Here is a 25696-nt window from a genome sequence, read left to right on the forward strand (position 1 = left end):
CCTGCCGCCACCCCCGGCCGCTGGGTCCCGGCGCCGCCCCGTGCCGCCATGGTAAGCGCCCGAGCGGGGGGAGCCGTGACCTCTAAGTAACACCGCCGGCCGCCGCCCTCGCTCCGCCCCCGCCCGCCGGGGTCGGGGAGCGGGCGGTGATAGCGGGAGCGGCGGCCGCCGGCCGGGTCGGGGCTTTCATCGCGCGTGTTGCTCCGGCGGGAGCGCGCCGGCACCGGGAAGACGAGTCCGCCATCCTCTGCCGGGCTTTTGCGGCCATTTCCCGCATCCTTCCTGCGGCAGGGCCCGGCTCGGCAGGCGCTGCCGGGCCCTCCGGGATGTGCAGCGCGCAGCTCTGTCTGCCGGGGCGCTGCCCGGGCTGAGATTCACGGCCCGAGCACGGCCCTGAGGCGGCGCGGTGTGTCCGGGCAGGGCGGGCATCCCGCCGGGCAGGAAAGGTGCTGCTGCAGGAGCTGCGCTCTGCGGCAGCTGCTTCCGCAGGAATTTTAGGCGCTTTCTTGGAGTTGTTGACGTGCAAACAATAAAAAGCCGTATCCTCACGGGAATGGGAGTGGGAATATTCGTCACTGGAATAGCTTTGTGGCTGCCTGAAAACTAGAGAGCTTTCAGCCGAGAGCTGCCCCGTACTTGTAGCAGGCATCATTAGCAGATATTCGTGTATAATCAATTGATTGTCGGGCTCAGAAGCGAGTGGGACTTGATTGTTGCATGCGGTTCAGCATAGAAACAGAGACACTATTTGGATAAGGAACTTCAAATCTCAGTACTGACACGTTGGATGTTGCATGGGATTTTTAGTTTCAGGTGTATCTTTGTGAATTCACTCCTTAAAACGGTGTAATGTAGACTGAGAGAAGAATCTCAGCAGAAGGTGGTGTGTTCGGGATTTTATTGATTCCTCAGTTTAGTAAATTAGTTAATAAATTTATCTAGAACATCAGTTTCCAATCTGTAATATTGATGAAGGTGTAAAAAGTAGCATTTAAATAAATAAGTTTCCCAACAAGTGAAAAAACTTCATGGTGGGTAAAACTTAACTGCATAAAAAAATGTGCCAGAGCAGAATATGTAACTCAAACCAGGGACCTGTTGGATGGTTCCCTTTTCTATTTTGTCATTTGGCCTTGTCTGAGAAAAACATTGCAAATCCTGGCTTTCATTCATTTGCTGAAAACTTGGTATTTATGAGTCTAGTCTGCAGTCTTACAAGAAAGAGATGTATTTTGCTCTTTGCAGGTCAGAAACGTGACCAAGTCTTGTGTGTGCTGTGAGTTCCTTGAGTTTAAATAACAGCACTGCCTAAAACATCCCTCAGTGGACTTGGAAGTCAAGCAGCTGTTGAATTCTTACAGGAAAAGTTCTGTATGTTTCTATGTAAAAGAGGAATCACCAAAAGATGTACCAACCAGTATATAAATTTAAAAAAACCAGCCCCCCAGCAAACTCAAGTTATCACTTTTTGGTGTTTGTCGAGATTTTCTCAGTAGCAAGAGTTGTTTTAAAACACATTGTGTATGTAGATACAACCAAATATTCATGCTGTCCTGGTATGTTTATTGTGTTGCTTTTACTTAGAGCTAAATTACACAAGATGCTTTAAATGGAATTGTGATAATGGTCCTGCTGTAGCTGAACACTGTAAAATACTTGGGTTTGAGTCCTAAAGGGTAGATTTCAGAATTTGTGACTCAAGTTATGTTATTAAAGAGAAATTATGCTTAAAAATGGAAACATTCTTCATCTGCTAAAGGAGAGCAGTAAAACATAAATTGCACGTTCTGATGGCCTCAAAAGACTGCTTTTGATATGGTAGAAATGATGATCCTTTGAGCTGAAATACTTATATCCGAAAGTCGCTGCATCCATAAACGAGAATGTAATTTTCCACAGAAAGCATTATTCTGGCAGTTCTGCTATTTGAGTATCTCTGGTGTGTTATGATGCAATCAGTTCTGATCAGTTCCCTGCAGTAAGGCAGAAGTACAGTTCTGTTTGCCTAGCTGTAAGCTTTGGACTGTGTTTGGGTTCTAGGGATTTTGGAGGGCTGAGTGCACCTTGTCAGGCCTCCTAAGGAGAAAAAAAAAAAAGCTTTGTAAATTTGAGGAACAGTAGTCGTGAGCTTGTAGCTAGGATAGAAATTAGGTGAGCACAGAAGTTCATGCTGGCTACTGGCAGAGTTTCCAAGTCTCATTTTGGCTTCTCCTGAGGTCCAGGAATGGGGGAGTAGGGGGTTGATGGAGCATGCTGATGCACCATTTTACAGCTGGTGCTCTGGGTGAGGGGGTGACTGCAGTAACCGCTTTACATGCAGGAACTGGGACCTTCAGCTCATAAAGCCGCTCAAGAGGTTGAATTCTGCCCGAGGAGCGAGGGAATCATGTTTGTTACTTTCACACTCAGACAGTGGCTGCTGCAGGCTGCTACACCGCTCTGAGAGTAATGCTGCAGCTCAGTTCCTTCAGTCTGCATGAAATATTTCACTTTGCTTTTTTTACCTAATGGCACCTGTTAGATTAAGAATCAGCAAGTGGCATTCTTCTTAAAGCACCTGGCTCTGTTAACTTCGTTGAAATTTACAAGCGTGGAACTGGCTAGGAAAGTTTTGGGGTTTTTTTAATAATGATTTCATTGTTGAAAGGTACTTGTACGAGGATGTAGTGACCCTATTTATCTTTGTTTCACCATTGTTGACATTGGAATTATGTAAGTTTGAGGAATCAGTTGTGCAACTGCTAGCTTTTTTGTCTAAAAGGTTACAGGTAGTTTAACTTTTTATATTGTCTGAGGGTGAATACTTTTGGTTATTAAACCACTGATGATACCAAGAGCTGGGCTTGGAGCTGAATGAGTTCTGCTTATCCAGCTCTGTGAAAGCTTTCCATTGTGTGCTTTTACAAGGTGCCCAAATGTTGGAAGCAGGGATTTCAAAGACAGTGAGTCGGTGATCCCAACCGTTGGAATATTAATGTGCACACAAGTGTGGTAATGCACAAGCATCCCAATTAAACATTTTTGGTAGTGACATGCTAAAGAAGCATTTATTGTATTCCGTTTCTTTTTAGCATGTAAATGAATGCCAAGTGACTCAAGCGGGACGAAGAGGATTAAAGAACATAGGAATGACTTACTGTTCCACACTAAGCTTTCTGTTCTTGAGGAGTCAGTGCCTGGGAGAGCATCAGCCAAAACACAAGCTGTGGTGTCACCGACCCCAACAAGTCTGTGATTCTTAGAGGTGTCGGATGAGAATCTGCTGTGGCTGATATGAAGAAGGACAGGCACACTTTGATGAAACCTGAAACAGAGCTGGTTTTAATGAGCAAAAGAACAAACAGTAGACCTAACTTGGGATGGGGGTGCATCGAAAGGAGGGCCAGAGGTTACAGTAACTTCTATAGGGTAAGGTTTAGGTGGAGTCTGAGGGATAGGGTCCAGTGGGGTAATATGATAACAAATATTCATAACCCTGCTGTAAAAATAAACCAATCATGGAACAGAGAACAGAGAACTTTCTTATCTTATTAACATACAGAACGCCCATGAAGCTCTGAGGGTGAGATTTCTCTCACCCTAACCAGGGGGATTTTTCCCATGGCTTTAGCTCTGAGGTGTCTTGAATTCCTACAATGTGGGGAGCGGGATAGCCATGTGAGAGCTAGCCCTTGTTGTGGGCTGGGCTGCAGTTTCTTCCAGTTCACAGGTACCACCTCCTCTGAAGTACTCAAAGTGAGCAGGGCTGGTGTCTCTGGTATGTGACTGATGATACCTGATGAGTGTCTCCATCTGGCTGGGAATGATGTTTAGAACAGTAAAGAGGCTGTGACACTCCCTCTGTCTGCTGCAGCTTCCCATCCATGATGATGCAAACCTGGGCAGGCAGAAGGTCAAGGCTGCTGGAGAGGCTGTTCTGGCCAATACCCAGCTGTGCTTCTGTCTAAGAACACCGAGACCCACTAAAGATGGAGCAAGTAAAATGAACAGAGAAGAGAGAGGAACAGTCTGACTTCAGAAGTGGACTCCTAGGGAAGAGTACGAACTGTGTGGACATAGGCAATGCTCTCCCCATTTTCTGACCCAAACTCTTTATGTACATAGCACTGCTGAGGCTGCATCTCGAGTGCTGTGTCCAGTTCTGGGCCTCTCAATTCATAAAGGACATTGAGGCGCTGGAGTGTGTCTAGAGAATGCCAGTGAAGCTGGTAAAGGGTAGGGAGCACAAGTCCTGTGAGGAGCAGCTGAGGGAACTGGAGTTGTTTAACCTGGTGAAAATTAGGCTTGAGGGGACCTTATTGGTCTCTACAACTCCTGAAAGGAGGGTGTAGCCAGGTGGGGGTCAGTCTCTTATCCCACACAGCTAGTGTCAGGATGAGAGGAAATGACCTCAGGCTGCGCCCCAGGGAAGGTGCATGGTGGACATCAGGAAGAACTTGTTCACTGGAAGGGTGATCAGACATTGGAACAGGCTGCCCAGGTGGAATCGTCATCCCTGGAATTGTTTACAAAATGACTGGCTGTGGCACTTAGTGCTATGCTTTAGTTAACATGGTGATGTTTGGTCAGAGGTTGCATTTAATGGTCTTGGAGGACTTTTCCCATCTTAATGATTCTATGATTTTTGCATCAGGGGTTTTCCTGAGTCTGTGATTTGTCTGTGTAATAACTCAGTTGAGATCTGTCTTCTGAGGACTTATCTTCCCTGAAGTTTTGTGGACTTCTTGCATCCTCAGCATCAGCTGGCAAGGAGTTTTTTCAGTCTGTGGCTTGTGTGAAGAGCTGCTCCCTTTCCCTTGCTTTGAACTGGACTCCTACAAGCATGTTAGGGCTCCCGTGTCCTGTATTGGAAGAGACAGTGAGCAGTTAATACTGCTTATACCTCAGTTTTCCTTCAATCCCCAGGTTATCTTTTCTTCTGAACAAAAAAGTCAGTTGTCTTAAGAAAGCTGCTCCCTACCTTTTGTCAGCTTTATTGCCTTTGAACTGTTTCCAATAATACACATTTTGGGGATGAAAGAACCAAGTCTGCACAAAGACCTCAGACTGTCAATGAATCATGGTGGCACAGCAGTGTTTCTGTTTGTATCCTCTGCTTTTCTTGTTTGTTCCTCGCATTTGATTTTCATCTTTCACTGCACTGCAAGACTGACTTGACTCTGTTGATAAGAGGTTTTGTTTCCCAAAGACTCACCCCTGAGGGTCATGGTTATGTCGGGAACCTGGCACTGTATATGTATATAACCTGCCTACAAGGCTGAGATTGTTTTACTCTATCCATGACAGAGAAATGAAAAAGACCTCTCCCCCTTCCTGAGGACTCTGAAAGAAGGTAATCTCCTCTCCTGGGAAAGGATGAATACCATTCTCACAGAAAATTGGGACTTTGCTGACCAAGGTGTGGAAAGAGGAAGAGTAAACTGTTCTTGCTTCCTGTCAGTACTATAATCTTTGTAGAGCTGCAAATGAATGTGATCACATCATCACAAATTAATGGGCTGTTCTACAAAAAGGATTACTTTTTGGGGGGTCTGTCAGCTAAAATTAACTTAGCTGTGCCTGTGTTAGATAATAACAGGTGCTGGGTGGATAGATGACACAGAAATATTACCATACATGAATATTGCACAAAATATACCTAGATATAGTTCCTTTGTGTTGCACAGCTAGAGAGCATCTGTGTTCCTGGTTTATTAGGCTAGAAAGGATAATTAATGGTCAGTAACTTGGTACTGGATTAGTCAGTTGCTCCCTTCCAGTATTAAGTGTCCAGTGCAGTGTGGATTTCAAATAGGAATTAAGTTACATGTATGTTGATTGAGTGGATGCTGCCCGAATTCTTACCATGCTACTTCTCCAAACACCCATTCTGTAAATTGTGAACTAAGTTACTGATTCTTTGAAAAGGAGAAATAGAGTCTCTCATTAGGATGAGGTTTCAGCTATGGTGCACAGTCTGTAGTTGTGGCTTTTAGTGAGACAGCTGCTCAAACTAGAAAAATGTCTGAACTTTGAAGATAGAATTAGAAACATACCGGTGAGTAGCTGCGTGTCTTGGCTTTGTTTTTTTTCCCCATCTTCTTTTTCTTGACTACTTGCTTTCAAAAAGAATATACTGATTGCCAGTGTTGTGGTTTTTTTTTTTTTTTTTTCCTTTTCTATAGTCTTCTCAAGAGGCTTTCAGGATAGAATATGATACCTTTGGTGAACTGAAGGTCCCAAGTGACAAATACTATGGTGCCCAAACCGTAAGGTCTACAATGAACTTCAAGATTGGAGGTGTTTCAGAAAGGATGCCAGTAAGTAATTCAAATCTGTGTGCTCTTTTTCTCTAGTGTGTGTTTTGTATGTGAAAGTGAATACTCTCTGAATACTTTCCTAGGCTTTTGCTGGAAGTGTGAGCAACTTTGAATTTTAATTAAAGGTAGAAATTTCATGGCAATATATTATTCTGGTAGAAATATTTCTTGTTGTGTTTAAATAAATTGAATATTGCTTTTGAATAATTTTATGGTGTTGCTTTATTTTTAATAACCAGGATGAATAGAAATATGTCTTTCATCTTTACAAAGATGGAAAAGCAAATGGAGGATTTTGATGTAGCATTTATATAGTTTGTTATTGAAATAGTCTAATATAGCATGAGTTGGTAAAAACTTGATTTGTCACATGTAGATGTGCATAGGCCATTAACGTGCATGTGCTTTGTCATATACTGACTCTCCATGTAGTGAAATTTGTCAGCTTTTCCTGAAAAGGCTGTTTCAGAAATGGAACCAGTTCAGTTCTAATGCATGTAACTTTTGATACACACAGCACACCTAGGCTTGAAAAAAACCACCTGTGTGCTGTCCCCTGGACTGTTGGGATGAATGTTACTGTAAGTGGGAGCACAGATCAGATGACCTGATTGTTTTCTGGTGTGACCAATGAACTCCTGCTGGATTTAAGATCAGAAGGAGTTTGGTTTAGAACTAGACATGCACTATAAATTGATGGCATGTCCTTTGGGGGAAAGAAATTGTGTGTTTAAACTCACCCTTGTGTCTCAGGTTCAAGTCATAAGGGCTTTTGGCATCTTGAAGAGAGCAGCTGCTGAAGTAAATCAAGACTATGGTCTCGACCCAAAGATTGCTAAAGCGATTGTACAGGCAGCAAACGAGGTAGGAAGGAGCTGTTCAAAATACTGCAACTTGCACTGTATTTTTGTTATGCTTTTCACAGGAGGTTGGGAGGTTGCATTTCTCAGATTGTTAGAGGGAAGCCTTTCCTGTTAGTAAATCTTGTTCTCCAGGGATCATTTAGTTAATATAATATTTTGCTATTTTTTTTACTTGTGTGTAAAGAAATGATAGAGTGTTCAAATGCATGTTGATAAATGCCACCCAAGTGCAGTGAGTTGTGAGTGACCATTATTTGAGGTGTGATAATACCAGGTACTTTGCTTTGAATAAATCAACAGATTTGTTTATCTAGAAGCATTTTTAACAGAGTTTTCTTGTCCTGACTAGCTTAAAAATATTTTAGTGGTGGCAGAACCTACCACTGTAGTGCCTTAAATCCCAAGACCCAATGGATTTGGACAACTCCAGCACATCTCCAGGCTCTTCTGGTTTCTAGGGTTTCCCTAGTTAAAGTTGGATTAAGGCTCCTTAGTTTAGATTCATAAATTCTGAAAATTGTTTATGGCCTTCTTGATTGTGTTTTAAGAACAGCCCTGCTATGATACCTTTCCCTCACCTCCAAAGTAATTTTCTAGTATGACTTAAATAAAATGAGGAGTCAAGTTACTCTTGGAGGTGGGAATGTTGCTTCTGTATAAGATGGGAAATACAGAAGATCCTTTCTTGAAAAGCATGATTCCAGGAGGACTGATGTATCCTGATAAATCTGATTGTCCAGCCTCAGAGTTGTGACAACAGCTCCTTTGTTTTTGCTAATATGTGAGGGAGTGATAGTTTTGAGCACAGATTTTGATACTATCACAAACATATGTTTAGAAAACTATCTGGACGTGTCTTAGGATTCAACAGGCTGCAAAAAATGTTGATCAAGCAGGAGAGTGCCTCACAGGAGGGAGGTGTTTAATACTGGCAGCCATCTGCTGGCTTCATTGATGCAACATGTAATGTCTACAGGTGTAAGAGGTCTGGAACTTCCCCATATGAAATTTCTTTATTGAGAAATATCACAGTCCAGTTACACAGAGAGAAGATGTAACCTAAAGTACCTTTTAAAAATACTTTCTGTCTATGTCTGTAGAATATGAAATCAAATTCTGTATATCTCTGTATTTCACAATTCACTGTCTTCGAAAAGCATAGCAAATGTTTTTTTTCCCTTTTAATATCTGGAACTGCATAAAAATGTCTTCATTATTCTAGTATAAATTCACTAATTGCTATATGTAGATTTAAAAATATAATGGAGAGCATAATTTTAATTATGGCAATAAAATTTTCAGGTTTATGCTTTTTTTTTTTTTTTTCTAGTGGAACAATTTTTCTCTGTTTTTTCCATTGTAGGTAGCTGAAGGAAAATTAAATGATCACTTCCCTTTGGTGGTGTGGCAGACTGGGTCTGGAACTCAAACCAATATGAATGTCAATGAAGTCATCAGCAACAGAGCTATTGAGATAATGGGAGGCACACTGGGAAGCAAAAAGCCAGTGCATCCGAATGATCATGTTAACAAAAGCCAGGTTGTTACACCTGTTTTATACTGCTTTTAATGTCAAAAGTTTTGTGTCTTTGAATTGTGAATTTTGAGTTTTCTTGTATCCACTGTTTAGGTTAAAAAAAAAAAAAAGTTTTGTGGACAACTTTGGCAACAATTTTCTGTTTTTTTTCAGTTTAAATGGACTTTAAAATTTTTTTTTCAGTGACAGTGTGATCTTTTCAGATTAAAAACTTCAAACTCATTCATGATAGATAAATTCACACATAATGTATTAGATGGTGGTGGCCTTGTGACAACCACTGCTACAGTCTTAAAGATGTTAAATATAGGTCCAGTTTCTAAAAGTTGGATCATGGTAGACATTTTTATTATACTTCTCTCTTAAATTTCACTTACCTTGAAGGAAAGATTAAGCCACTGACTTGGTTATTTCCCTTCCTGATCCTTTGTGCTTACTCAGTATTCTGTGAACTATGGACTTACCATTGTCAAAGCAACATGTGTGTTTTCAAGTCACCTGCAATTCCTCTGAAATCATCTGTCCATTTGTTAGCCATCTCTCATAACTACTATAGTAATTTTTTTTTTTTTTTTGTCCCAAGGTTGTTATGAACAGTCTATTAAATTTAACTTCCTGTGGGTGTAGTCATAAGAAGTTTATTTATCAATAAGGAACTGACCTTGTGGAACACCCCTAAGTTGTTTACTCTTCCTTTAGTTTCTAATAGTTCATGAGATAAGGAGAACAAAGCCACACAGCAGCAATGGTGAGAAAACCTTGTAAATTAATTTCTTGAATTTTCTCCACAGAGTTCAAATGACACTTTCCCAACAGCAATGCATATTGCTGCTGCGCAGGAGGTTAATGAGGTCTTGTTACCTGGACTAAAGAAGCTACAGAATGCACTCGAAGGGAAATCCAAAGAGTTTTCCCAAATCATCAAAATAGGGCGCACTCATACGCAAGATGCTGTTCCACTTACACTTGGGCAGGTAAAAAAATAATTGAAATTATGCATTTCTTTGGAAAATTCAAACTTGAATCAAAGTTAAGGTCTCCTAAATTAAGTTTATAGTTTAGGTTAAGATATAGGAAAATGGCTAAATCTCAGCCTGAGTATTTTCAGTCTGTGCTGGAGTTCACTGGATATGCTGTACTCTAATACATGCAGTATAATTTTTATTAATTTTTTTCCATATATGTTTTATTTCTAACAGTAGTAATATAGAAATTATTTTTAAATAATAAATTATTTTAAAATTATGTTATGTATAAATTATGTTTTAAATTATTATTACCAGATAGCACAGCACAGTTTTTCTGTTACACTGACATTTCAGGGAAGAGGTAGTTGTTGTCTATAATCTGTAAATTTATGTAATTTATGTTCTGCCAACACACAAAACTACTAAGTATTGTGAATGAAAGTTTTCAATGTATAATCTTGTATGTATAAGTGCGTCTATATACATAAAAGATGGCAAATGTTATCATATTGTTAGGAATATCTTATATTACACTAATTTAGTAAGGAATTAAACTGAATTGATAGAAAAGCAGGTAGAATTTATGGATTTTTTTTTTCCCAAGAATGCGCAGGTGGGGTTTTTAAACTAAAATTAAGTTAATAAACCTAAGATACATTGCTCTATTTGTACTTTGAGAACATTAATGTAATCTTGGACCTGTTTTACTACGGAATCAGATCCTGCTGAGTACGCAACTAAGATAAAGTATGAGAGAAAGATGCTTTAGGTATATGCTTTTGTATGTTAAGGTTGGTTTAACATATAATTTTTTGTAGTGTGGGAGCAGTCCTTTAATAGATTCATACTTACCCTCTTAATGAAAACATGCTTAGATTTAGCATTTGGGTGAAGTTCAGTGCCTTCAGTTTTTTGAAGGAATTAGTCAAATCATGTTAAAAATCTAAAGTAATCTGGATAGCTATTCTTGGTTGTTGTCTTTGTTCCTTAACTTTGTCCTCCTTTCTTTCAAAGGAATTTAGTGGCTATGTGCAACAGATTAAATATGGTGTGGCTAGGATTGAATCCACCATGCCAAGGGTGTATCAGCTGGCAGCTGGCGGGACTGCAGTTGGCACGGGATTGAACACAAGAATTGGCTTTGCTGAGAAAGTTGCTGCTAAAGTGGCTGAACTGACGGGTGAGGAATGATATTTGGGAGTGAGTTATCAGTAAAGCAGTACATGTAACATGCAGTCAAATTAAAACTAAACCTGTCCAGTTTCCATACTTCTCATAAGCTTAAACTGTATTCATATTTTAACGTGAAACTTCTGTTAATGCCATGTGCTATATGCCTTCTACTTTGGATTTTTCGTGCAATGTATTTTTATAATTACATTCAGTGCATTGAAAGTGACTGAAATGATGGTGTTTATCCAAGGAAGGCTCTTTGGATATGGATACAGTTTCAGACTTCTATTATTAGCCCCACTATAATGCTTCTGTCATGATATTTGCTCCTCTGGCTTTCTTAATTTACAGTGACTTGGTGCAAAAGAAGGAAGAAAATGCTTCCAAAGCCACTCTGGTTTTTCCATATGAAAGAGTAAAAGTTAACTGTCTGATTATTTTTTTTATTCTGTCTTTATAGATCTTGAAACTTAATTTACAGTTCAATTTTTTTGATCTGTAAACTAGATACTTTGTGTCACAGTATCAGTTTTCAAAATGCCCCCCAAACAAATGTGTACATCTGTCATTTACATTTGTTGTAAAATCTGGAATTGCTGAGTCACAGTATTTTTGTTTCAATGGATCTATTATTCACTGTCTTTCAGAGGGTCAAGACTGTCTTGTACCCTGAAAGAGAAGTATCTTGCTGTAAACAACAGCTGCCAGGAGCAGTACAGGGCATGTTTTGGTGGCGTTAGGAAGCTCTCCCATGTCAATGGATGTTTTGTGTCCTGTATGGGCAGGTTGTATGAGTAGGGCAGACTCCTGAAGTTCCTCATGCTCTTATTATAGAGGGTGGTTGTTGGCAAGAACAAAAGGAGAAGTTTGGATGGATCTCTGTAACTGAGAAGGCAGCTGTGCAATTCACAAGCCCATGCAAATTGGGTGGGATTTGGTGTTTGTCAGGAAGTGCAGAACACTGGAAGTTCCAGGAATTATGCTGCTCTCCTTTGAACTGGTGCTGAAAGCTCAGATCAGTCCTTCTCGGGGGCAGAAGTCCAGTCCACAGTCAGTCCTTAGTGATGTCTGTCATTTTTTACAGTCCCATTCTGCTGGGACAGTCCTTCCAGGGCAAAGTCCTGAAGGAATGTTTTCATCATGGAACCTAGGCTTACATCTCAGGCATTTAATTAACAGAGCTGGTCCTTCCATTGCTCTGTGCTCCTGCTGTTGGCAGGCATCCTCCTAAGTCTGATCCAGCCTTCCCATGTTCTGGCTGGTTTACTGTTCTCTTCCATTGTGATTACTTCTTACTTACCCGAATGCCTGCACTGTGCTGCAAAAACATCTATTTTTATAAGTGAAAGCATCACAGCAATTAACAGTCTAAAGTATCTAATTTGATTTAATGCAAGAAATGCCTAGGTTGGGCTAACTTCTGAAAGATTATGGACTTTAACAAAGCACTGTGGTGCAGAAGCAATGCTGAGAATGCAACACACTGTGAAGGCTTGAAGTTTGTACCCTTGTTGTAGGTGGATGCCTAAATTCTATACTTTTCTATATTTTAGTGACTTTCATTGTGTCTTTTTGTATTTGATTTACTTTAAGAAATATGTTTGTGAAGAAAGCTCTAGAGGAATGAGGTGATCTTACAGGGTTGTTAATTTTTAATTTTTTACTAAGCTAGTTATGTGTTTGTCTGGTTTATGTCTGCAAGGAAGTGTTTCACTGGTTTAATGTTTACGCCCTCTCCCTGTAGGTTTGCCTTTTGTCACTGCCCCAAATAAGTTTGAAGCTCTTGCAGCTCACGATGCTTTAGTGGAGCTCAGTGGGGCCATGAACACAGTGGCCTGCAGTCTGATGAAAATAGCTAATGACATTCGCTTCCTGGGCTCTGGACCACGCTCTGGGCTGGGAGAACTCATCCTGCCTGAAAATGAACCAGGGAGCAGCATCATGCCAGGTACCGAGAGCACATACAGAGGAAAATGACATGTTTCTTTTTTTTTGGACCACTGTCTCTTAACAAATGTTTACCAAACACCATCACAAATGTCAGTAAGTCCAGGATTCTCTCAGGTTTTATCTACTGCCCTGTTTTACCAAAACCTCTGTTCATAAAAATGCTTGCAACAGCTGTGTGTTGGCTAGTGTAACAAGGGAGAGTAATATCTGTAGGAATATGGCTTTATTACACAAGCATACTTCTCAAAGCTTTCTTTTAGAATTGTGAGATCTCTACAGTTTTTAGGTAAAGGCTTTTCTGAAATAATCTTTAATCTGTGAACTGTAGCAATACTGTCATGTAACTTGACTTTGGTCTCTGCTTCCTAGCATGATTCATGTTACACAGTCACATTTTCCCTTCTGCAATGAACTCATTGTATGGGAGGATAAGAAGGAAAGGAATAATACTAGTAATCATTCCTCTCCTAAAAAAAGTATGTACATCTGAATACTGTATATCCAATACTTTCCTAAGATTGTTCCTCCTGTATGATAAACTCTAAAAGAAACAGGTTATGAACGCATCTGGCTCAAAGAAAGCAAACAGTGAATGTTCTTGCTAAGATTATGTCTAAAAACTAAATGATTAAACCATAAAACAAACTTGCTTGGAGGCCACTGACTTGGTGTGGTTTTTGGGTTTGGTGGGGAATTTTTTTCTGGGCTTTTCTGTTTTGCTTTTTTTTCTGACAGAGTGTACTGACTTTATCACAAAGTAATTCTGTCAAATCAGTAATACTTTCCTTGAGCTGAGTGAGATTTGTTAGTGGTCCCCCAGAAATGCCAATTGCACGTGTAAAGACAGGTTATAATCTCTTGACTGTTAAGAACTGTGGTAATGAACAGCTGTTTAGCTCATGCACATGCAGAGATGTTGAGCTCATGCTCAGAGTCTTGGGAGACTGCTGAAGCAGCCATAGCTGTTTTACAAATCCTTGCTGAAAATACTGGTACAGTGCAGTCAATTTAATATCATTTGTGGAAATACCTTAATTTCTGTGGTGGGCAGACGCAGATGAGTAAGACAGGTTACCTCTTACAAAACATTTTCTATTGCATGTCATTTGGTAACAGGCTGCTGGTGGTTGGTTGGTTTGTTTTTCCTCTTCCTTCTCCTTTGGTAACCTTTTTCTCTCCCTTTCACAACCAGGAAAAGTGAACCCTACCCAGTGTGAAGCTGTGACCATGGTGGCAGCCCAAGTTATGGGAAATCATGTTGCTGTCACTGTAGGAGGAAGCAATGGACACTTTGAACTGAATGTTTTTAAGCCCATGATGGTAAGTTCATGAGGCTTTCCATATCTAGGACTTTCTAAGTAATTGTTTGTACAGTCAGATAACTTAGGGATAGAAAAAACCCTTGGTGAACACTTGAACACTGCCAAGGCTGGGGCATCTGCAGCATCCCTCGGATACTGTTGCAGTATCTCACCACCCTCACAGTAAAGAATTTCTTCCTGATATCGAGCCAAAACTGCCCTCTTTCTGTCTGCACCCATTGCTCCTTGTCCTATCACTACAGGTCCTGACAAAGTGTCCCCCTCTGCCTTCGCTGTAGGCCCCCTTCAGATACTGGAAGGAAAATAGTCTGTTCAATAGGTTGAAATTGCAGGGAGGGCACTGGTTATGAACAAAGGGGCCAGAATGTGCAACTGGTAATATCCGAATTAAATAATTGGTATTTCTTTCTTTGTCTTGTTAGATTAAAAACGTTTTAAACTCTGCAAGACTTCTAGGAGATGTGTGTGTTTCTTTCACTGACAACTGTGTAGTTGGAATCCAGGCCAATACGGATAGGATCAACAAACTGATGAATGAATCTCTGATGTTGGTAACAGCACTGAATCCACATATAGGTAGGTTTAAGGCTCAAAAACTTCTCAGAACATACCAAAATATTTTGTGGTAACATGATTTTGTACACTTTATTTGTATTGTTGCAATGCTTGTGAGGCTAAGTCAGGTCAAAAGTTAATTTACTTCAACATCACCAGTTGCTATTGTAAAAGCTGTATTCTCCTTGCAGTGGCTATGCCGGAGTATTAGAAAAATAACTAATTAGAGTCAAAAGGAGATTGGGAGCATTTATGTACCTGTTTTCCTAAATTATCATTATTAGAGGTCAAGTGAAAGATTACAATGTGAGATTTTTTTAAAGGAGAAGGCCCCATAAATCTTTGGTCTAAATTAATTAACACCAGAATAACAGAATGTACTTTGACTTCAAGTAAGCAGTAAACATTTGGTGTGCATTTCCTGCAAATTAAGTTAAGCAGTAATAGTAATACCTAGCAAATAATTTTCCAAAGATTGTGCCCCACTTTTCTCAAACCTCTAATGAATCATCTAAAATTGCAAATGGATAACTTGTTGGTTTTGTTTTGTAACAGGATATGATAAAGCAGCCAAGATTGCCAAAACAGCGCACAAAGAGGGGACGACGTTAAAAGAAGCTGCTATAAAGCTGGGGTTCCTTACATCAGACCAGTTTGATCAGTGGGTAAAGCCTAAAGATATGCTAGGTCCTCAGTAACTTCTGTAAAAAAAAAAAAAAAAAAAAAAAAAGTGTTCTTAATATAAAAAAAATAAATAAAACAAATATATAATACAATCCATTAGTTGGAAAAGGCTTTTGAGATCACTTGAGCCCAAGCTGTGACTAAACACCACCGTGTCAACTAGACCATGGCACCGAGTGCCACATCCTGTCTTTCCTTAAACACCTCCAAGGACAGTGACTCCACCACCTCCCTGGGCGGTCCATTCCCATGTCTAAGCACCCTTTCTCTGAAGAAATTATTTTAATGTCCAGCCTAAACCTCCCCTGTTGCATCTTAAGACTGTGTCCTCTTGTGCTGTCACTTCTTAGCTGGGAGAAGAGACCAACCCCCACCTGGCCACACCGTACTTTCAGGTGGTTGTAGACGCGATAAAGGTCTCTCCTGAGCCTCCTTTTTGCCAGGCTAAACACCCCCAGCTCCCTCAGCAGCTCATGGGGCTTGTGCTCCAGAGCCTTCAGCAGCTTTGTTGCCTTCCTGTGGGCTTGCTCCAGCACCTCCGTGTCCTTCCTGAATTGAGCGGCCCAGAACCGGACACAGCACTCGAGGTGTGGCCTCAGCAACGCCAAACGGCGACAATCCCTGCCCTTGCCCTGCTGGCCACACTATTCCTGAATCACACCGCGGTTTTGGTACCCTTTATATGTTTTCCTGGCATTTTTGACAGACCGGCTCATCTGACGTTATGGGGGTGACTCTACACTGCGAGCAGGCGGTACAGGCTCGGCAGCGGCTGCACTGTGGTGTGGTGAGGGACAAAAGCGTCCCCGTGTGCGGGGCTGCCGAGCCTCCGAGGGGCCAGCGACGCCGCCGGGAGCCGGGACAGCGCTTCCTGCTTCCCGCGGCCCTCCCTCCGCGGGGCGGGGCCGGCCGTGGGGTTCCGGGTCGGCCGGGAGCGCTGCCGCCGCTGCCGGGCCCGGGAGCGACTCGAAGGCGCCGCCGCCATGAACCGCTTCTTCGGCAAGGCCAAGCCGAAGGCGCCCCCGCCCAGCCTCACCGACTGCATCGGGACGGTGAGTGCCCGCCCCGGGCGCCCGGGCCCGCTGAGCGCCGCCCGGCACGGCCGCCGCCGCGGTGGTGGCCCCGGGGACGGCACCTGTGCGTAGGTGTGAGAGTGTGTTTGTGGGCACGGTACGCGTGGCCGTGTGTGGGTATGTGCATCGCAGAACCACGGAAAGGCTTGGGTGGGAAGGGATCGTAAAGGTGACCCCAGCTCCAACCCCCCTGCCGTGGGCAGGGACACATTCCACTGGAGCAGGTTACTCAGAGCCACGCCCGGCCTGTCCCTGGGCGCTGCCATGAGCCGGGATACATGGGGTGTTCGGTGAGCGTGTCCGTGTGTCCGCACACCTGCACAGGGTTGTACCTCTGTATGTCCATACAGCCATGCCTGCAGGGTGTGCAGGTTTTGTGTATGCCTAGGAGCACTTCCCGTGAATGGGTGCACTCAATGAGTGTGGAAGGCATGGCTCTCCTTCCATCCTCATGGATGTTCTCAGCATTTCCATCTGAGGACTTCTCTGATTGCACTAGCTAACTCCTGCCGTGTCAAGTTGTGGCAAGGCCGGGGCAGGGGCAAGAAGATCAGTCTCCCTGTCCGATTCAGGAGAGTGTTTTGTCTCTTAGGGGTGAGTAGGGTTGCTGTAGGGCTGATGCCAAAGGTGTGTGCAAATGTTTATTAGTAAAATACTTGGATAAGCAAGCTCAGACCAAGTAAGAAATGCTCAGGGAACACTTAACGACTGTTGTTTTGTTGGTCTGCCTGCAAAGAGGGTTAAGAAAAAAGTGTTAAGATTTACCTTTGTAATTTCATAGTCTTTTTTTTGACTTCAAAGATTATGAGGAAAACTGTAGCATGGTTTTGCAGCTCCTTTTGTTGCAAGCTAATTTTAAGAAGTGAAGAGAGAAAATGGAGTTTCTTGAGTATTTCTGTCAGTAAAAAAGAGTCAGTAATGGTTGCAGTATAAATGTAGTTTAACTAAGCTTTGCCACTGGAACCTGACAACAAACAGTTTCTATGGAAAAATCACAGTTTTCCTCTCAGAAGATTTATTTTGCTTCCCAGTGAAGAGGCTCTCTAAATGAAATACTTAGTATTTGTCAGTGTTACCTACACATTAGTCTCTTGTGTATGCCACTGACTGGTACAGGGAGAGAGAGGTGCTCACAATGTTTGTCCTGGTACTTTACCTAGCAGGCAAAAATCTGTATTACTCTTTAGCAGCATTAAGCCCAAACACAACTCGATTTCATTAGAAAAGTGAATGAAGTTGAAAAAATTGAAAATCAGTATTAATTTTCCCATTGATGCCAGTAAACGCTTTGGTGGATGACTTGAACTCCAAAATCCATCTAAGTGCTTAAATTTGCTATTTTGGCAACATAAGTGAAAGAGCAGGAAGCCTTGTTTCCCTCACAACAACTATATCCTTATTAGTCTGTTAGATTTTTTCATGCTGCTTTTGCCAGGTCCAAGTTAATGTCCATTTCTTAATGTTGAGGTAAATCAAAAGAATATATAGATAGGTCAGCAGTCTGTCTTCTGCTAACATCTTGTTCAATTCTAGAGGAGTTTTGGGGTACATTAAAGTGTAATTTAATCAGATGTTTTGATAGGCAACACCCGGAATTTAGTTTTTGGTTTTTTTTTTCTTAAATATCCTAAACTCAGTTTTGATCTTCTTCTAGTTGTTTGTAATTGCACTGTCTGAAAGTTTGACTATGCAAGACAGAAGATTAACTGAAAAGAATGATTTCAGGTTTATTTTATGCATGTGATGACTGGCAACTAGTGGTGAGTTACAGGGTGGTTAATAGTGGTTATTAGTAAGCATAGGGAGAAACACTCTTTTAGTAGTCTGAGGTTTATGAATTTTTTGTGCCAAGTTATATGCAATAATCTGATTTGTGAAAGACTTCTCACAATAGTGGAGTCTCTAGGATAGGTCTTGCTAAAACTACAGACATGATTAGATTGTTTATTTTAAATTACACGTGAATTATTATTGAAGAGTTTTGTGTGAGATATTAAAAAATTTGTACTATTTCTTTACAGTGTTAAATCCAACAGTTTGGAGGCTCAACTACTGTTGCTTCTGGGGTGTTTTCTGTCTTAGACACTTTTGTTCTACCTTTTGAAAGAGTCAAATTGCTTTGTAAGGTCTCTTGCCATGTTAGTTCAGTGGTAAGTAGCCATTAAATGGCAGTTTGGAAACGTATTTGGTGAGCAGTGATTAAAGCAACATTTGTTAAAAATATAGACAACTCTAAGGCAGTAATCATGCCTGTGTTTTGGATGTTCTTTCCTGTTCAGACGAATTTGGTCATCTAAAATTCATTGCATTTAAAGGCAGGGGTTTTTATGCTTGCTGGAAGAGCTCAGTCGGATGACTCAAAGCCGTCCTTGGTCACGAGGACGGTAGGAGGAAGGATGCTCCAGGAAGTGAAGCATTAATAGTGTTTTTACTTTTTCTTCTTCCAAAAAACACACTAAACTGATGTTTTTTCAGAGTAGTAAATAGGAAACATAAGAATAAAAGGCTAATAGTTGTGACAACAGTGTTAAAGCACAGATTCCCTTTCTTTTGTGTAAATTTGGGTCGTTCTGTAGCAGTGAAAGGTTCCTGTGTGTCTTATAACAAGTGTGTCTTATTTGTGAGTAATAGACAGAAGCTCTTCAAGTCCTAATACACAGTCTAGTTTTTTGGATAAATTAGATCCTTTCTCCCCTCTTCTGTCCAGTCTCATTTTTAAAAGCTGAGGTCCTGTGTCATGTGTGTGTGAAATTTTTACACAGTTAGTCAGTGTGGGAGGTTCTGTCTCTGTTTCCTGCTAGTACTGCTTGAAAGAACCATTATATAAATAAACCAAATATTTTTTTTTCCCTTGTGGAGGCTGACCTCTAAGATGCAGTTAGCTGATAAAGATCTTGAGGAGGTGCCATGCTTTAAAGATACAGGAGTTTTAAAATTCCAGTTTTTTCTCTTTCTTACTATTGGTAAAATATTTGGATAATAGAAAGCTTAATACAGATTCTTCAATGCCAGCTGTGCCCAGGCACTTCAATGTCTTGTGTGGAATGTTCATGTCAGATGTTCCACTCAGGATGCCTCTGGCAAATGCACGTTGCTGTCATAGAGCAGGGTTTTTAAAAGGGTCATTGAAACACTGAAATCAAAATCTACATGCTTAGCCACATCATTAGCAAGGCAGAATTGTAAATTTGCACTGATCTGTCTTATGCTATAATTGGAATGCCATTATAATCTGATCCCTAGAGAGGCTCCTTGGAGTGAGAAGTTAATAAGCTTTATTTTGTTGTTTCCAGAGAAGTGCTGGGGTAGTCAGATCATTTTAAAAAGGTTTTTCATGAATTTGTGTATGCTGTTAGAACTACCTGTACCCATGCTTGATTATGTAATTGTCATTTTTAACCCACTTATGGTGAAGGGCTAAAATAAATCCCAAATGAGAGCTCTGTGGAATGCCAGCAGGGTACATCTACAAGTTTTCCATTCCACTTTAGTCCCTGGCACTGCATGTTACCAGAAGTTCTGGGATGGAGAACTGCCTTGAGTGGGTTTGCAAGGGAGCAGCTCAAAAGGATGAGAATGTGTTACAATGGCAGAGCTTCCTGCAGCCTCAGAGTGTTGTTTCTTGTACTCCTTGTAGAAACCGTTTCACTTGATTCTGATTCTGGATTCTCACAATATCTGAATTGTTTATAAAACCACTGAGTGAAGAAGCAATTGAGTTAGAAACACAACAAAACGGGGGCTGTTCTTTTTATTGTCCCATACCTGAATAAAACCTTAATCAATGTCATTTTCTTTGTTTTCTCCCTCATGTATTAAAGGTGGACAGCAGAGCTGAGTCAATTGACAAGAAAATTGCTAAGCTTGATGCAGAACTAGTGAAGTATAAGGATCAGATGAAGAAAATGAGAGAGGGACCTGCAAAGGTAAGAGTCTTCTGTGGAATTTAAGCATGAGAGGATGTGACTCGCACTTGTTGTCATGTGATTTAGCCAGTTCATCAGGTTCTTAAAACTGCCAGGTGAGAGATAAGATCCTGCAGGATTATTTTTGTTAGACATACATCTTTGAACAATGTTTTCATTGGTTTTTATTTGTCCCAGAGTGTAATGTAATTCCTCCATGAGAAGTAACTTGTTTCCCTTCTTCCTCATTACCTGAATTAAGTCTGGCAGAGAGGCTGTTTTGTTTGTCATCCAAAATAAAAAGCTCCACACTATGCCTAAAGGGAGCTGGGCAACCCATTTTGTAAAGGGATGAGCTTACAGTATAAAATGTATCTGAACATAAACATATATGATATAAACAGTATTGTTCAAGTACCTGTTGAAGTTTCATTTTATGCTGACCATTAAAATGTGTTAATGAAAGATAGTTCTGATGGACTAAGTTTGACACTTTATTCTCCTTACTGAAAACATAAATCAGAAGCTACAAACTGAAAGTATTTTCTGTGAGAAGCTTTGTGTACTCTCCTGTTTTGTTAATCATTCATGCAGGCCAAATGCTGAATGTAACTGTTGTTAAACTCTTGGCACTAGTAACTGAGGAATCTTTTGGAAAACTTAAATCCAGTGCATTAGGCTTAAACAGCATAATCAAGTGTAAAGTCAGATATTTTGTCTAATGTAACACTGTTGTGTCTTTCAGAATACAGTAAAGCAGAAAGCATTGAGAGTGTTAAAGCAGAAGCGAATGTAAGTTGAAACCTTTCTCAGTTTGTGGTTAATAACAGGTTGCTTTATTTAGGGGGCGGTGGCACACTTTCATTTCTCTCTCCTGAGCATTCTTTAAAGAAAAATGCTGAGGAAGCCTTTCAGAAGTATCTCCTTACATATTTTGCACCAGCACATTTATGATTTATATGTCAGTATGTAAATTTGGATTGGTACAAGATGACCTGAATCTGCTCTTTACTACAAATATGTTTGGCTCCTAAACTTTCTGAGAGATTGCCTCATTTTATATTATTAATTGATTACTGTAAATTGTGTATTTGATGACCTTGCTCTGGTTTACTGGAATTTTACTTGCCCTCTGTGGACACCTTTGAGGACTTGAGCAGATGTAGTGCAGGTAGTTATGTCTATGCAGAAACTCCCAAATGGACAGGATAGATGATCCTGTGGTTTGGTCTTGTCTAGTGTACTGTCTTGAAAGTGTCCAGCAACAGATCAAAAGGAAAGAATATCAGAACATGGCAGGTGTTCAGGAATGTTTCATTGGGATATCTCATAATCCATGAACTGCAAATCTTGGAAGCTGTCTGAGCTAAAGCTCCCATCATCTTGTATTTCACATCCCTCTGGTGAATTGTACCTTTATGGACTCACTCAATTGCTTGTTAAGTATAAGTAAACTCTTACAATCCAAAATATCATATGGCAAGGAATGTGGTACTTTAGTTAGATGTTGTGAGGAGGACTGCTTGATTCTGGCTTTAGGGGTTTTTTTCTTGCTTTTTGACTATGCTGCCTGCTAATCTTCCTTAGTGAAATTACTGGGCACATAGGTTATTGTCATATCCCTCTGTCATTTCTGATCTTGTGGAACAGTAATAGATGCAGTCATTAGTTGTCCAGAAGGTTTTGCGTGTGGATCCTCCTTGTCTTTCAGACCTCCTGCTTTGCATGTTAGACAGACTCATGGTTCATTTTTATGCTTTCATGCTTTTGCTTAACTTGACATCGTTTACATTCTTGATTTGGTACAAGTTCAGCTTTGAGAAAGATGATTTCTTAATTTTTAAAGTCTCTCTTTTCTCTGTGGTTAGTCTTAAAGGTTTCCCTTTGTTACCCTAGCCTTCTCCTCCTCCCTGCCCTGAAAAATTCCAGTGTGGAGGCACTGTGGTTTGAATAATCTGCTGACTCCTCCATTCTCTTACAGCATTAGTGAGCATGGCATGCATGTCTACCTTATGGTGATTAAACTTTTCCTGTATCCTCACCTACTTTGTCAGTCTAGGCAAATATGGTGTTGCTGTCAGTTAAAACAAAGCTTAGTTCAGGAATAGCTTTGTCAGCTTCAAGTACACAGAAATGCATAATGGCCAGATTTTTATGAAGCTGTTTATTCTGCAGTTGTGTATAGTAAGTGAAAAAAACCCCCAACAAATCTGTTCCTATTTTTAGACTACTGCTGCTGGTTTTTCAGCTCTTAAAAAATTAGGAGTGTTTGTGATAATAAATACCGTAGTGTTTTAAAGCCATTATTTGCCTTTTTTTTAAACAGGTATGAACAACAGAGGGATAACCTGTCACAGCAGTCTTTTAATATGGAACAAGCTAATTACACTATTCAGGCACTGAAGGATACAAAAACAACGGTACCAGTTTACTTATCTCTCAGTGGTTTGATTTGTTTAATCTGTGCTACATCAGATACAAGTGTGATGTTTGACTCTTTTAGGTGGATGCAATGAAACTGGGCGTGAAAGAAATGAAGAAAGCTTACAAGCAAGTCAAGATTGATCAAATTGAGGTGAGCTTTTATAGTTTAAATAATTAAAGAATAAAAATAATGTACTGAAATAATGGTGAGTGGACTATGAACTTGAAGGCAAGAGGACTATTTTTGTTCACACGAGTTTGTCTCCCTTTTTATGGGACCACCATGATAATTCCTTCCTTCTGGTACTGCACAGTCAGTGGTTTGCCTTATTGGAGTGATTATTGTTTCCTTGCTGAGCTAATCTTTAATCTCTCGTTTCCTTGCACTTCAGCTGTTAGTGGATACTTTCTACTTTCTTTGTCCTTTTTTGTTTCCCTATACTAATAACGTGCAGATTAGTCATTTACCCCCCCCCCCCCCAGTTCAAGGTAGCGCCTGATGAAAAAGAACAAAACCTAAAAACAAACAAAAAACCCCAAAAACAACCCCCCAAAAAACCAAACAAATAAAGAAATAAACAAACAAAAACCCCACAAAAACAAAGAAACCTCACCAAACCCTAACCAAACATCAGCAAGGGCTGGCCCTGACTTCAGAAAATGCATAAAAAATCTCCCATAAGATTTCTAAATATAATTTCAAGTGTGCTGCACTTAAGCTCTTACTCAATGCCAGTGCTGAATTCCTTTAGGTTCTTTCCTTTTCTTTTATAAATGGCCTGCACTGTAAACCTTTAGGCAACTATTGTTTCTTTATCTGTACTCAAGTACAGTGCCAGTAAATATGCTAATGTATCTTCTAAATCCTGCTGTGGCACAACTCAGGTTAGTGCTTATTTTCCAGATGGTAGATTTGTCTAAATTTCATGCCTTTTCTGCGTTTCAGGTACTCCTGTCCTGAATGTGCGTGTCTTTACTTGTATTAATACTGCTTCAAAAAAAGGGTTTATGCATTAAAATAATTGAGTGCTTTGTATGTTGGAATTACTAAACTGAATTTGACTAAATATGGACCAAAATAAAATGATTCTTGCTTCAGGACATACAAGATCAATTGGAAGATATGATGGAAGAAGCAAATGAAGTCCAGGAGGCACTGAGTCGTAGCTATGGAACACCAGAGATTGATGAAGATGATTTGGAAGCAGGTTAGGAAGGGAGAAGATTTTTTTTTCTATTACTGAATATAAAAATTATCATACTGTCATACAGTGATTTTTTTATTTTCTTGGTCAAATGCTTTAAATGTGTTTTAAAAAGCTTTGATAGCTTTTTTTAAACATTAAAGCTTCATTTCCTTTAAGAGAAGTAACAAGAGCACAGACAAACATGACATACCAATGGAATGCTCCAAGGCAGGGAAGAAGGTTCTCTCCAGTGTGTGTGTATTTCTGACTGATGACTGATTCTGAGTCTGAATGTAAGCATTCAGTATGAATCCTGAGTCTCTGTAAGAACAACTTTTCTCTTGCAAAAGGAACTTCTTGCATAATGTTTCAACCAACATAATTCAATTTCAGAACTGGATGCATTAGGTGATGAGCTTTTAGCTGATGAAGACAATTCCTACTTAGATGAAGCTGCATCTGCTCCAGCAATCCCAGAGGTCACTCCTACAGACACAAAAAACAAAGTGAGTCCTTTGCTCTTTAACAGCAAAACACATTTTTGTTTGGTTTGGGTTAATCACATTTGTGTTGGTTGCTTGATATTTGGGATCCTTAATATCTTGAACAAAGAAGTGTGCTTAATGTTATGTATGTATTGTATGTATGGATGCTAAATATAGAGAATTTGAGAGTGCAGAGAATGCTCTTAACTTTGTTTAAAATCATTAGAATGACATTTTATCACTCCTATCAAACACTCTCAGACTGCCAGTAGAATTTAAATGTACCATTACAACTCTAGTCTTAAAACCATAAGAAAAGCTTCTGTATGCTTGCTTTTGGGGTTTTAATAGAGCTTTGTGGTGAGGAAGAACACTGATGCTCTTGTTCTGATTCCAGCTGTCACACAGTGGGAATTGCAGATACAGACACTTTATAGAAGTAGTAAGGAAGGTTCTGTGAAATGTTCTGGTTGCTGGAGAGTTAACCTGTCGCTTCTTTTTCTTTCCTACAGGATGGCGTATTGGTGGATGAATTTGGGTTGCCAAAGATCCCTGCAACATAAATGTTTCAAAAGCACAATGGATACAATGAACTATACTTTCCGAATTGCATTAAGAATCTTTTTTATTTTAAAATTCTGGAGAACTTGTCTTTCCAGTGTACCCTTAATATCACTACATCCTAGAATGCAGTATGAGTGGCTGGTGGTGTTCTTTCTTTGAAGAAAGTTGTTCTACTACTGACTTCTGTTAATGGAAAATTCATCCCAGTTCCCTTCAGTGGAAGCAGTCAGTCTGATAGGTTTTGATTTTCGTATCTTATGGACAAAGTGAAACGTGAAGACTAGTGGTGGCTGTTGATAGCTGAGGTTTGACTTTGTATTATGTTCCTCTTTCTTGAGACTAAGACTATACGTTGCTGCTTACTCTCTGTAAAATAGCTCCCTTATTACTCTGCCTGTTTGATAAAAAATCTGAAAGCAATTTTTAAACTACTGCAGTCGTGAGACTTTTATGCGATTGTACTTGTAACCCTCTTGAAAACAGCTCGGGTTATCACTAACGTTATGTATTCCATGGAGACATAAAAATCACGTAGATTAGCAGTTCCCTGTGTGTGGCGTTTGTGGCGATGCATTCGGTCCGCAGCACGGGGCGGGGGGCAGGTTATCAGCGCCGCGGCCACAGCGTTCGCCAGAGGCGGAGCCGGGTTCGGGATGGGGAAGAAGAGGTCCCGCTCACGCCTCGACCGCGTCCCTGCAGCTGCCGGG

The 25696-nt window shown here is 40.5% G+C and overlaps 2 protein-coding genes across 2 annotated transcripts; both read left to right on the forward strand.

The window, feature by feature from the left end:
- The first annotated feature begins 6 nt into the window (after nucleotides 1-6).
- Nucleotides 7-15461, forward strand: FH (fumarate hydratase). The gene is made up of 10 exons (XM_066185051.1): nucleotides 7-51; nucleotides 6165-6299; nucleotides 7053-7163; nucleotides 8526-8702; nucleotides 9491-9673; nucleotides 10682-10847; nucleotides 12585-12788; nucleotides 13983-14110; nucleotides 14535-14688; nucleotides 15223-15461. Exons 1-10 carry the CDS (start codon nucleotides 49-51, stop codon nucleotides 15363-15365), a joined length of 1404 nt encoding a protein of 467 aa, XP_066041148.1. The 5' UTR covers nucleotides 7-48; the 3' UTR covers nucleotides 15366-15461.
- A 786-nt stretch (nucleotides 15462-16247) lies between these two features.
- CHMP5 (charged multivesicular body protein 5) lies at nucleotides 16248-25534 on the forward strand. Its single transcript, XM_066185063.1, has 8 exons — nucleotides 16248-16403; nucleotides 20246-20350; nucleotides 21075-21121; nucleotides 22656-22749; nucleotides 22833-22904; nucleotides 23853-23961; nucleotides 24334-24446; nucleotides 24938-25534. The coding sequence occupies exons 1-8, from the start codon at nucleotides 16335-16337 to the stop codon at nucleotides 24986-24988; spliced, it is 660 nt and encodes a 219-aa protein (XP_066041160.1). The 5' UTR covers nucleotides 16248-16334; the 3' UTR covers nucleotides 24989-25534.
- The last annotated feature ends 162 nt before the right edge of the window (nucleotides 25535-25696 follow it).

This window comes from Chamaea fasciata, unplaced genomic scaffold, assembly GCF_029207755.1.
Source record: "Chamaea fasciata isolate MVZ Bird 193981 ecotype frontalis unplaced genomic scaffold, bChaFas1.0.hap1 SCAF_1, whole genome shotgun sequence".
NCBI classification, from domain to species: domain Eukaryota; kingdom Metazoa; phylum Chordata; class Aves; order Passeriformes; family Sylviidae; genus Chamaea; species Chamaea fasciata.

Bases quoted from the DNA above. Each gene is read 5' to 3' on its own strand.
- FH (XM_066185051.1), top strand. The intron at 10,848-12,584 runs GTGAGGAATGAT...CTCTCCCTGTAG, and splicing joins TAAAGTGGCTGAACTGACGG to GTTTGCCTTTTGTCACTGCC. The intron at 14,111-14,534 runs GTAAGTTCATGA...TTGTCTTGTTAG, and splicing joins ATGTTTTTAAGCCCATGATG to ATTAAAAACGTTTTAAACTC.
- CHMP5 (XM_066185063.1), top strand. From the start codon at position 16,335: ATGAACCGCTTCTTCGGCAAGGCCAAGCCGAAGGCGCCCCCGCCCAGC. The intron at 22,750-22,832 runs GTACCAGTTTAC...TGACTCTTTTAG, and splicing joins TGAAGGATACAAAAACAACG to GTGGATGCAATGAAACTGGG. The intron at 24,447-24,937 runs GTGAGTCCTTTG...TCTTTCCTACAG, and splicing joins CTACAGACACAAAAAACAAA to GATGGCGTATTGGTGGATGA.